At 35.9% G+C, this 12757-nt stretch overlaps 1 protein-coding gene across 15 annotated transcripts in view; it reads left to right on the top strand.

Annotated features, from left to right (window-relative positions):
- ELF2 (E74 like ETS transcription factor 2) overlaps window positions 1–11487 on the top strand; it is a 78761-nt gene extending 67274 nt beyond the window's left edge. For 7 of the 15 annotated variants that reach the window (XM_036234275.1, XM_016154060.2, XM_016154050.2 and 4 more), the window contains 6 exons: window positions 801–974; window positions 4648–4686; window positions 5055–5141; window positions 7467–7659; window positions 8514–8864; window positions 9275–10997. In XM_036234275.1, the coding sequence (XP_036090168.1) occupies window positions 801–974; window positions 4648–4686; window positions 5055–5141; window positions 7467–7659; window positions 8514–8864; window positions 9275–9902 (1472 nt within the window). In that variant the 3' untranslated portion in view covers window positions 9903–10997. Of the gene's footprint in view, window positions 1–800; window positions 975–4647; window positions 4687–5054; window positions 5142–7466; window positions 7660–8513; window positions 8865–9274 lie in introns of all 15 variants that reach the window. The other 8 variants (XM_016154052.2, XM_016154056.2, XM_016154054.2 and 5 more) reach the window with 5 other exon arrangements.
- The last annotated feature ends 1270 nt before the right edge of the window (window positions 11488–12757 follow it).

Below are 12757 nucleotides of genomic sequence, written 5' to 3'. Positions count from 1 at the left end.
CACTTTCAATCCTTTAATCATGATTAATAGGCAGTGACTCCAGGGAAGTGTCCCCGGTGGAGAGAGGAGGTGGCTTCCACCATTTCCTCACTCTCCCTTCAGACTGCGAGTTTTCCTTTCTTTTGGTTCCCTTCTCTCGTTTGAGACTGCCTTTGAGAGTCATTTAGTCCTAATTTTAATTTGTCCTAATTTTAACGTCCAAATGTTAATTTGACTTGATGCAGTCAAATTAAGGGTTTCACAAATAGTAAGAGCAACCAGGCTTTTAAAATAGAACAGAAATCCCATGTATTATTCGTGGATGTGAAAAGAAAATTAGGACATAATGGTCAATGTGTTAATCCAAGAGAGTCTGTATTAACTGTCTCTTATTAATCAAAATAGAAATGTCATATCCTGATTATTTGTGCACATTGGAAGGAAGCCAGAACAGCGTTATTGTATGTAATAGAATACCAAATAGCCACCTGTATGTACTATTTTAGTGCCCCGAAATTCAGGACTGACCCAGTAAGTAAAATTTTAAATTTTGAAAGGTGATATTCTTGGGCCTATAATGAGCCGATTTCCTTTTCTTGGTATTTTAAAATGAACTGTTGAGTACTGACTTTTCACTGAAATCACATTTATTAAATGTTTTAGATTTTATAGGATGTGCATGTATTACCTAGTTAAAAGAATAATGATGGGTACATGGAAGGAAAGTAATCATTAAATAACTTGCTACTAGTATTGAATTGTCCACATTAAGAAACATTAATAGGGGTGGGAAATTTTAATTTTTCAACTTTTTTTTATAGTGGAAGTGTTTGTTCCTCCTTGTGTATCAACTCCAGAATTTATCCATGCTGCTATGAGGCCAGATGTCATTACAGAAACTGTAGTGGAGGTGTCAACTGAAGAATCTGAACCAATGGATACCTCTCCTATTCCTACGTCACCAGATAGCCATGAACCAATGAAAAAGAAAAAAGGTAGAGTATATTTATAAATTTCTGGAAAAGCCAGTGAAATTTTTTCTGGTATCATTTCCCCACCAAGGGTCATAGGAAATATGTGCTGTAGATTTATAATTGATGTTGTTTTAACTTAGATATTCTCAAAGAATCTATACAGTAAGATTTTAATTTTGTGTTTTAACATGTTCATACTGCTTAAAGGAATTAGTATTTAAGCCCTAAAAGTAGCTGCCTGAAAATGAGATTGTAACAGTTGTTGGATACAGAGAAGGTAGATCAGAGAGTCACTGCACATTGTTTACTTTTTGATCCTTGGTTACTTAAACTTTTTTTTATTCTTTATTTTCTCTGTTTTTCATAAGCTTATCTTCCTACTCTTTTGCGGGCATTAAAATAAAGGCCCAATTTTCTTTCGTATACCTTCTTTTAAATACCAAGATTGCCAATAGGGACCTCTAAGTGAAATAAACCCACCAGTGGATAAAGAATATTTCCAGTTACTGTTTGACTCCTGCAGAGAGAGACTGCTCACCTGACCCCGGTCGGGGGTGGCCACAAGGCCCCAGCACATCTCCAACATCCTGAGGAGATGGGCAGTAAGTGGGTCCTTTTCCTGTTCGAATCAAAGGATAAAACTTGAAAGAAGTGAAATCTATATTAATGGATACTCATCTAATTCCTCTTTCTTCAAATCAAAAGGCAGAAATGAGAATTATGTTAAAAACTATGTCCCCCTTCCCCCATTTTTAGATAGAAGTGTTTCTAACTGCTGTGATGTTCATAGGTCTTTTCTCATTTTTGTGAGGGATACAATGGAGAATAAGAGTGCCTTCCCTCATATAATACATATATAGATTGTATGTATATTGAGAGAGGTATGAATGAGAGAATTTAGAAGAATCACTTCCTGTTGTAAACATTTAAAAACAATAGACATACGTATTAATAACTATTTACTCACTGTCCACCATAGCCTTTGGCTGGTTGTTTCCTATGGGAGCTTTTACAAAGGACTTAAGAGATTTTTAGATTTAAAAGAAAGAAAAGACCATGAAAAGCTGGGATCATTTAGGTAACCAAGAACTTTAGATCAACAAGTTGATATATAGTTATAACCCAAGAGGTTTGATATAAATGAGGGACTAATTTGCCAATTTAATACTAACTATATATTTGAAAGTAGATGGTCTTAATAACCATTTAAAAATTACATACAACACTGTTATTTATTTGTGGTTAAATACATTTGGGACATACAGTTAGGTAGTTTATTTATTTTTTTTTTAATAGGGCCTTTTTTTTTTTTAATTTCCAGAGCTTTTAATATACTAATGTGTGTAGTGAATTTCTAAGAGAAGCATGCAATGTTCTTAAAGTTGATTTGATTGTAGAACCCTTTTTCCTACTGATGAATAACGTATTTTTCAAAGAATGTGATTTGGGAAATGCTGCTTTATAAGAAGATAACAAGTCTTTTTGGGCTAACCTGTTTAGGTAGGTAGGCTTTTGTGCTTTACTTTAGGACACAGTAAGATGTTAATCTTACTACTGATCGATTTGTATATATAAACATTTAAATTGAGAAGTTAAGCTCTGTTTTAGCAAGACCAGTGAATTTTCTGTTTTAATTTTGGCAAAGCACACTTACATTGATAAGAATTATAATAAAATCTTAGAACATAATAGCTGTGCATTTTGAAATATAAATTAAGGTACTTTAATCTAGTTCTTTATTTGGCTTTAAATAGTCCTTGCTAATTAAGAGTAGAGTGGCATCAGAAATCACAGATGTTTGACAATCAGCAGATCAGTAGTAGTATACAGCCATACCTCAGAGATATTGCAGGTTTATTTCCAGACCACTGCAATGAAACAAGTACTGCAATAAAGTAAGTCTCATGAATTTTTTGGTTTCCCAGTGCATATAAAAGTTATGTTTATTCTATACTGTAATATATTAAGTGTGCTATAAATAGCATTATGTTTTAAAAACAAATGTGCATATCTTAATTAAAAAATAATTTTCTGCTAAAAATGCTAACCTTCAGTGAGTTGTAATCTTTTTGTGGTTGGAGGGTCTTCCCATGATGTTAATGGCTGCCGACTGATTAGGGTGTTGGTTGCTAAAGTTTGTGGCAGCTGTGGCATTTTCTTAAAATAAGACAACAATGAAGTTTGCTGCATTGATTGACTCTTTCATTTGAACACTTAGAGGCCATTGTAGGGTTGTTAATTGGCCCCATTTTAATATTGTATCTCATCTACGGCCATGCCACCCTGAACAAGCCCGATCCCGTCTGATCTCGAAAGCTAAGCGGGTTAGTACTTGGATGGGAGACCACCTAGGAAGACCAGGTGCTATAGATGTAAAAAATAAGGGATCGTAAGCTGACAAGGTCATTGCAATCTGTGAGGTCAACCAAGGGTTGCCTTGCCTAAAATAATAATATAATAATAATAATAATAATAATGATATTGCATCTCTAGATAGGGAGGCCTGAGGAGTGGGAGAGAAGTGAGGGGACATTCAGAACACACACATTCCTTGATTGAGTTCACTGGCTATTGTGGGTATGGTTCGTGACACCCCAGAACACTCAATAGTAACATCAAAGACCACTGGTCACAGATCTCTGTCACATATATAATAATAATGAAAAAGTTGGAAATACTATGAAAATTATCAAAATGTGATACAGAGACATGAAGGGAGCAACCGCTGTTGGAAAAATGATGCCAGTAGAGTTGCTCGACTCAAAACCTGTTGGTAGAAACACAATATCTGTGAAGTGCAATAAAACAAAGTATGCCTGGACTTAATTTGAAAATACGGTAGCCTCCTTTTATTTGTAATTTTGCTTTCCATGATTTTAGTCAGCTAGGTCTGAAAATATCAAATGGAAAATTCCAGAACTAAATTCAGAAGTTTTAAATCGCACACGGTTCTGAGTAGTGTGATGAAATCTCGAGCCTTCTCCCTCCGTGTCCAGCTTGGGATGTGAATCCTCCCTTTGTTCAGTGTCTCCATGCTACGTATACTTCCTGCCTTTTAGTCACTTAGCAGCAGTTATCAGATTGACTGTCATGGTATCACAGTGCTTGTATTCACATTACCCTTATTTAACTTAATAATGGCCCCAAAGCGCAAGACTAGTGATTGTGGCAATTGGGATATGCCAAAGATAAGTTGTAAAGTTCTTCTGCGTAAGTGAAAAGGTATGTACGTATAGGAAAAAATACGATATATACAGGGTTCAGTACTATCCATGGTTTCAGGCATTTCCTCGGGGTCTTAGAACATGTCCTCTGTGGATAGGGGGACTACTGTATAATACACTTGAATGTTCCTTTTACCTGCCAGCTGGTATCCATCCATCAGCTTACCTGCCGAGATCTGAATGCAGTGCATTTCACACTTCTGCCTTCTTTAGTGTAGGAAGTGCAGCTCTTGTTTTTCTGTTCCTTGTGGATGCGAGTCTGAAAGAGCCTTCTGGCAGAAGTGAGAAGAAACAGAAAGAAGGGCACAGACATTACACATATGAAGTGATTACTTGGAAGATTTTCTTACTCTTATAATGTACCTGTATGTTTAGGTGGGGGAATGTGAACACTTGGGCTTATTAAATTCTGGCGGATTGGCTCAGAGCAGTAGAGAGTGTTTAATATTTTTTACTTTTCCTCATTTGAGCTCCAAGGGCTTCGCAGATTATCAGATCTTCTGCAATAGGTAGGTAAAGCTTTTTCTAACAATCCTATAGACCAGAAAACAAAAAAGTTTGCACTAGAATCTGTTTCCATTGCTGCATTATTAGAAAAGACTGCCAAATTGAGGCTCTGACCATGTAAATAATAGGTTAATAGTATCTGACTTGCCATCTATATTGAGATTACTACCAACTAACAACTGCTGTAAACTAAAACTGCAGAAGTGCTTTTAATGCTCTTTTTAAAGAAACTTGTTATAAACACTGAGTATATTAATCCACAAATTTAGTGTTCAATTTCATCGATAATATGTTATCAAAGAGTCTGCTAATCATGCTTATATTATCTTTCTTGTTTTCAATGTATGGTTTCCATATCTTATTTTTTCAGTTGGCCGTAAACCAAAGACCCAGCAATCACCAATTTCCAATGGGTCTCCTGAGTTAGGTATAAAGAAGAAACCCAGAGAAGGAAAAGGTAATTTGGGGAGGGCCGTTTTGGAGGTGAGATGATTTTGTTTTTCAGTCAGGTTACATTTTTGCATTCTTAAGAAAATTATTTTTTAGTACATGCATATTTGGAAATACTATCTTTGGTAGTTTTTAATCAGGGATATATCAGCATCACCTGGGAGCTTTTCAAACTATGCTGGGTCCCTATTGCACTGAGATTCTCTAGCCATAGATGTACCAGGAGAGTGGAAGGAGGAGGGCATTTATATTTTGAAAGGTCCTAAGTGCAGCCTGACACACACCATTCTGAAAAAGGAGCCATTGTTCTAGAGGATGTGTGTATGTACAATAGCACGCATCCTCACGTAGGGCCACCTAGAATAGGAAGTTTACAACTAAAACTTATTTCAGATATCTTTTCTTAACTCATAGAAGCAATGCAGTAATTCAAGGCAAGCTGGATTTAATTTTCAAGTCAACAAATTTCAGTCATATCAGGAGTCAGAATAAAAATTTCCCATTTTTTTGCTTTAGAATTTATATTTTTTCATTACAAACAAAAATAGCAACAATCCTCTCACATTCTGTTCTATTACTTTGTTGGATAAGTTGTATTTCAAATAATATTTTAATAATGGTTTTAGGTGTGTACTGACAACTAAAAGTTTATCACGTCATGAATAAATGTTTTTAGACCAATGTTCAATAGTTGGATCATTTTGGATTAATATACTCAAATTTAGTCCTCGACAGGTGTTCTGACATCTCTAGTAAGCCTTCTAAGAAATTTAGACAAAAAAATCCAGTGAAATCTTATTTATTCAGGAGCTGATAATTCAACTTGGGACAGATTGAGAAAACTTCTTTGTGTTTGGTCATTTTATATTTCTTACATCTTAGTTAGGTAATATTTTTTAACTTAAATTGAAAACTTTAAAACTTACATGATAGTAGTAAATGTTAGAAAGCTAAAGTTTACAGTTACTATAACTATAGTTATCACTGTGTTTTAAAACCCATCCAGTGTTTACTCTTTTGCAAAATGATAATTCTACAAGGGCTTAATGAACTACCTGGTTGGATAAAGAACACTTTCTTTTCTGAATTGTTTTCCTTGAAACTAGAAATAGAATTAATTGTTGGTTTTACTTGGGGATGGGACCTGGGGTGGAGCATTTAAAGATAACCTGAGAAATGTCAATCAATCTAATTAAACACACCCGGAAGCATTCACATCCCTACTATGCGCAAGGCACTGTTTATGCTGTATAAAGATTTCTTCCAGAATAAGTTCTCTGCTCACTTTTGCTATGTCCACTCACAGGGCCTGATAATCTGGTCATAAAATAAAAATGCCCCAGTTATACTTCTTGTTCTGTAGTAGTTGAAAGTTATGCATGGTTGAATAGTAAGAGATTTTAGGTATTGATGCTGATGTAATAGGGCTTCAAAGATATAAATGCAATATTGTGAAGTTGAAGGTTAATCTCTTTAGGTCAAGAGATGTACATGGGGCTCAACTACAGATTAATAGATGAATTGAATTTTTAAGGAAATCCAGAATGAAAATGAAATGCTAGAGGAAGTGGACATCAGCTTTTAGATTGAGGAGCAGTGGCTTGGTTTGGAAGCCTCCCACCCTTCGAAGTTCTCTTCTTGTAGCCTATAACTTGGGTCTGGATTCGAGGATAGTAAAGCGATTGTGAGTAGGAGCCTAGAAGTGGCCTGGTGATTCAGTGGTGGCATATGTAGCTTAATCTTAGTACTCTTTTCCGTTCTTTCATCAGTTTAAGAACCTTTGTACCTAGAGGCTTACTAAGGGAATCAAAGAAAAGCAGCAGCCTGTAAAGCCTGGGCATCTCATAATCACCGTCCATTACTCTTCCTCTGCTTCCAAAGGAAAAAAGAGTGATGCTTTCTGTTAGGTTAAGTTCCTTACTTTACCTACCCAGATTCCCCCTTTTCTTCTGTGCAAATCTTAGCCATCTTCTAAGATGTCATGATGTCTTTCCAGTTCACTTAATTTTCACTCCTGAAATCCCAAAAATTGTCTGTCATTCATTTTGATTTTAATTATGCATTGCCTTGTGATGTATCTTACATTGTTTCATACTGTTATAGGTATTTATGATTTTTGTTATCAGATACTTTGTTATATACTAGACAACACAAATTGAAACTGTACAAATGATTGCTCATATAGTCAAGTATTTAATGACAGACAGTACATTTGTGTTTCACCAGTAGTAAATGAATTGATTTTTACCTGGCATAATTAAATATTTGCTTTAAGTTATGTGTTTAATTATGTTAATAAAGTTTTAATCAATGCCTATCGTTATTTTCAAAGGAAACACAACCTATTTGTGGGAGTTTCTTTTAGATCTACTTCAAGATAAAAATACTTGTCCTCGGTATATTAAGTGGACTCAGAGAGAAAAAGGCATATTCAAACTCGTGGATTCAAAGGCTGTCTCTAAGCTCTGGGGAAAGCATAAGAACAAGCCAGACATGAACTATGAAACTATGGGACGAGCTTTGAGGTAAGAGCACAAAAGAATGAATTTTCAAACAAAATGCACACATCTCTTTATATTGTCCTTTAGGTGTCTGAAGAGAAGCTCTAAAAATCCCTTATTTATTATAAATTAATTTTGGGCGGTATTCTAGAGGTGCTTCTTGATTTGGAGCTAGATGGGAAGAAAGGAGTTTGGTCTAGATGTCTAAAATTTCAACATCATTGGAAAATACTATTTTTGCAGAAAATGTGCTTTTGAACTTAGGACTGTTTCTTAATAGGAAGTTAAGTTGTAGACCTTTAAAAAGAAATTTAAAGCCAAACAAAACAGTTTCCAAATTGTTAATTTGCTTCATTTCTTGTAAATGTTATAACGACTATATTGTGATACGAAAATTTCTCTTTAAGTTTTGTCAGCAAGAAACCCACAAAACTTTGTAATGTACGTGGCTTCTAATTAAAAGTGTCTGTAAATGAACATAGTTTATGTGACAGTATTCATATATCTCACAGATTCATCTCTACTAAGCACGGCTTAGGTGATTTTTCCACATAACATCAGATTGTTTTTATAACCTTTGTAAATCAGAGTTTTTACCAGTGTTTGTAAAATACAATAGCATTCTGTATTTAGGCGAAATTACTTCCTTTAAGAACAAACTCTGAGCTACTTTGTGGATCTCTGGATCTCAAAGTTACAGGACTTGTGGTACCAGGTTCCACCTTCATTCTTACTTCAGAGTCTCAGCCTTTTGAACAATTTAGAAGAGCTCCTTATCTTACAGGAATAAATGAATGTTTCCGTTAGTGTGCGTTCTACATGTTTTTTGGGGAAAAAATATAATACATTTGATTCACTTAGTACTTTTTCTCTTACAGATATTATTACCAAAGGGGTATTCTTGCGAAGGTTGAAGGACAGAGGCTTGTATATCAGTTCAAGGATATGCCCAAAAACATAGTGGTCATAGACGATGACAAAAGTGAAACCTGTAATGAAGATTTAGCAGCAGCTACTGATGAAAAATCATTAGAACGCGTGTCACTGTCTGCAGAAAGTCTCCTGAAAGCAGCAACCTCTGTTCGTGGTGGGAAAAACTCATCTCCACTGAACTGCGCCAGAGCAGAGAAGGGTGTAGCTAGAGTCGTGAACATCACCTCCCCTGGCCATGATGCTTCGTCCAGGTCTCCTACTACTACCGCATCTGTATCAGCAACAGCAGCTCCAAGGTAAATGAAGGAGACCATCAGTTGTAATGTATTTGCTGTTTAGAAAGCTTCTTGGCAGGAAGATATGTCGCTTTTTTCAATATCAGCATTCTAAGACCCCACCGTTGGTCAGGACTTTGAAAAGAACCTGATATTTTAAATGCATCATGTTATACTGTTAAAGTAGCAGATGTCTCCTTTAACCTGGATTGGTTTTTATGGTTTTATAGATAGAACTTAAATGTGGGATTTGATTTTTAAAATGTATTTATTTCATGGTATTTTATAGTCTAAATGTCAGGGATCGTCAGTACGTCTGTATTATTTGGGAGTGCTAGTTTGCACATTTTGGATTGGCAGTCATCTTTTTGCACAAGACCTATTTTCTAATTTAGCATTAAATATTACCAACTTTTTTTTTAATCTACTAGGACAGTTCGTGTGGCAATGCAGGTACCTGTTGTAATGACATCGTTGGGTCAGAAAATTTCAACTGTGGCCGTTCAGTCAGTTAATGCAGGCACACCATTACTAACCAGCAGTAGTCCAGCAACAGCAAGCTCTCCGAAGGTCGTTATTCAGACAATCCCTACTGTGATGCCAGCCTCTACTGAAAATGGAGACAAAATCACCATGCAGCCTGCCAAAATTATTACCATCCCAGCTACACAACTGGCACAGTGTCAGCTGCAGACAAAGTCAAATCTGACTGGATCGGGAAGCATTAACATTGTTGGAACCCCACTGGCCGTGAGGGCGCTGACCCCGGTTTCCATAGCCCATGGTACACCTGTAATGAGACTCTCGGTGCCTACTCAGCAGGCGTCTGGCCAGACTCCTCCCCGAGTAATCAGCGCCGTCATAAAAGGGCCAGAGGTTAAATCAGAAGCAGTGGCAAAAAAGCAGGAGCATGATGTGAAAACTTTGCAGCTGGTACAAGAAGAAAAACCGGCAGATGGAAATAAGACAGTGACCCACGTAGTGGTTGTCAGTGCGCCTTCAGCTATCGCCCTTCCGGTAACTATGAAAACAGAAGGACTGGTGACGTGTGAGAAATGAAATAGCAGCTCTGCCATGGACTTTAGACTGTTAGTGATAGTACTAACACATATCTGCAAGGGGTATCATCAAGAAAAGTCAAAAGAAGACTTTAAAACATTTATAATGCATATAAGAAAACAATCAGACTTACTGGAAATAAATTACCTATCCCATGTTTCAGTGGGAAATGAACTACATATTGAGATGCTGACAGAAAACTGCCTCTTACAGTAGGAAACAACTGAACCCCATCAATAAGAAAAAGGATTGAAAGGGACCAAGCAACTCACTACAATATCAAGTTACACTAAGACTTGGAACACTAACATTCTGTAAGAGGCTATATAGTTTTCAGTGGGGGAGGGGTTGGGATGGGTGATCTCATTGTTACATATAGCAATTTTTGATGCATTTTATATGCATACCAGCAATTATTACTGTGTTCACACAGAACTCACTTAACTGGTGCTATGTGAAGACTGCTAATATAGGTATTTTAGAATGTGAATTGAAGAATGGATCCAAAAGTTTCAGAAAGAGGATAGCAAAAAAAGATCTAGTGCGATTTCTTTTTTTTTTTTTTATATATCATATAGCTTAAGCTGATTTAAAACAAAGGCCTTAGACTAATTTTCGGTTTTCTTTATTGAAATAAGCTAATGGCTTGTTTGTGTAAAGCTTTTTTTATTAAAAGAAAAAAATTTAAAAATCTTGTACCTAGCACAGTATTGTTATAGAATTTACATGTAACATTTTATATGGTAGTTTAAGTCTGTCAGTTTCTTAATTGTGGACAAATTAACAGTTGGCTTTGGCCTTTTGCTGTAACACGCCTGTGTCACTCACTCAGCCCTGGCATCTGTGCAGACACATGTCCAGTTCTACTGTCACTTGGAAGTTAAGGCTCAGCATGAATTTTTGTCAGGCAACTCTAATACCTGGAGTTTTCTTTCTTTTTTTTTTTTTAGTTGAAGTTTAAGAGGGAAAGTACCAGTGTTCAGATTTGAACTATAATAGTTTGTATATTCAACATTTGAAGTATATTCTATTTTGTTGTACTCTTGTTTCAAAGTGTATTCAAGTAGGTTTTCTGAAATATAGAAATGAAACTTATATTGCGTTTTGTTCTCTGGTGATATTTATAACAATATTCAAAAGCTAGTATAGAGGCATCGTTTTAGTTACAAATAGAAGTCCTGTTTCTCATTCCCAACTACGGTGTAAGAAATTCTACTTCTGTTTTGTTCCATTGTATTAATATTTGGCAAATATCTGCATGTTGCCACTTTCTAATTACTATCATGAACTATAATGTTCTACTTACCATAATGAATTTACTATTTTGATGTTGGCCACACTTAAAGAATTTATATTTGAAATCAGACCATTTGTTTCTCAATCAGACTTTCTAGGGGTTAGAAGAGTAATACTCTCGCCCTTTTACAAATTAGGAAGTGGAGGTACCAGAGGGATTACATGAATTTCCTTATTTCACACCAAACTAGGTCCTGTGACTCCACATCTTAATGCTCTTTCTACTATAAAGAAAAGTTGTCTATTTTTACATCTTTTAGAAATTTAAATAAACTGATACTTAATATTTTGTGGCCTTTAATTGTGCATTTCATCAAATATTACTTAGATCGACAAAGGTTTTTATAACAACTCCCTTTATTTTTTATCTTTTCCATAAATATACCTGATGGTACTTTTTAATAAAAGCTCAAAGAAAAACTCATCTGATTCTTATCCCATTTGAGAGTTAATCTCAAATTTTTACCTCCTGAAAACATTTCATAAATATTTCAGCTTTCAAAAATTTACTGTATGCCTTAGCATTTAATTGTATTGCCTTATTTGCACTGCAGTTTCATTTGTTGAGGAATGCCTTCCACAACACTCTTTTGGGGCAAAATTATACCATACCTATACCTCTCCACAAGTGCTGCGCACATTACACACAGATATTTATTGATTTTAGTAACATTTGCTAATAATGTAAGTCACGTGCTATGGAGGATAGCTAAAGAAACTTAAATTTTAAGCAAGTAATTCTTTCCTCCTAGGTTGTATTATTAATTGGTTCTAATTAGGTTCAACAAGGCTGCCTAGCTTACCTCCGCCATTCTACCTCAACATTTTTCTGTATCTCTTTCAGAATATAGCCTAGATTTGGAAGCATACATATTGACAGTATGTACTGATTGGAATGTTTCTGGTGATTGACATTACCAGTGGTATGGCTTTTAATTTCAACCCTTCTAAACTGTAAATCATTTGTTTTTTGTGTCCAGCATATTGGAGAAGAACCACATGATAATGGCTTGACGCTACTAATTTTCCAACCTCAGCAGGCATTTGGAACAATGATCAGTAGTCTGTCCATTTTTACGTAGGTCATCTGCCAGCAACAATTCCAGCCTTCGCCACCCTGCTTACCACATTACCAGTATGCCTCTTTACAGACTACGTGGAAGTCATAAGCTGTGAGCTCCACTTCTGAAACTCTTGCTCTAAGACCATCCATCTACTTATTCCAGCACCCATCCCTACCACCTGCCTCCGGAAGCGGGCAGGTACGCCTTCTTTCTGTACTCAGCATCTCCTCCACTTTCATACTTATTTGGTTTCCTTGTTCCAGCAGTTAATAACGCATCATTCTTTTTCTTCTGTAGCTTGCAGTCTGAATTCTGGCTTAGAAGCAGTTCTTATTGAAGTCTCCAATAACCCAGTATTCAAATCAAATGTGCTTTTTCCTCCCATGTGATTGTGTGTCTCACTTTCAGAATTCTTTGATTTTCTATAGCTCTTCCTCTTTTACCTCCTGCCTGACCAACTCTTCTTAGTTGACTTGCTTTCCTTCAGCTTTTCTA

Source organism: Rousettus aegyptiacus, unplaced genomic scaffold, assembly GCF_014176215.1.
Source record: "Rousettus aegyptiacus isolate mRouAeg1 unplaced genomic scaffold, mRouAeg1.p scaffold_m13_p_16, whole genome shotgun sequence".
Lineage (NCBI taxonomy): Eukaryota > Metazoa > Chordata > Mammalia > Chiroptera > Pteropodidae > Rousettus > Rousettus aegyptiacus.
The sequence above is the reverse complement of the archived record's forward strand: the minus strand, read 5'-3'. Positions and strand labels throughout refer to the sequence as shown.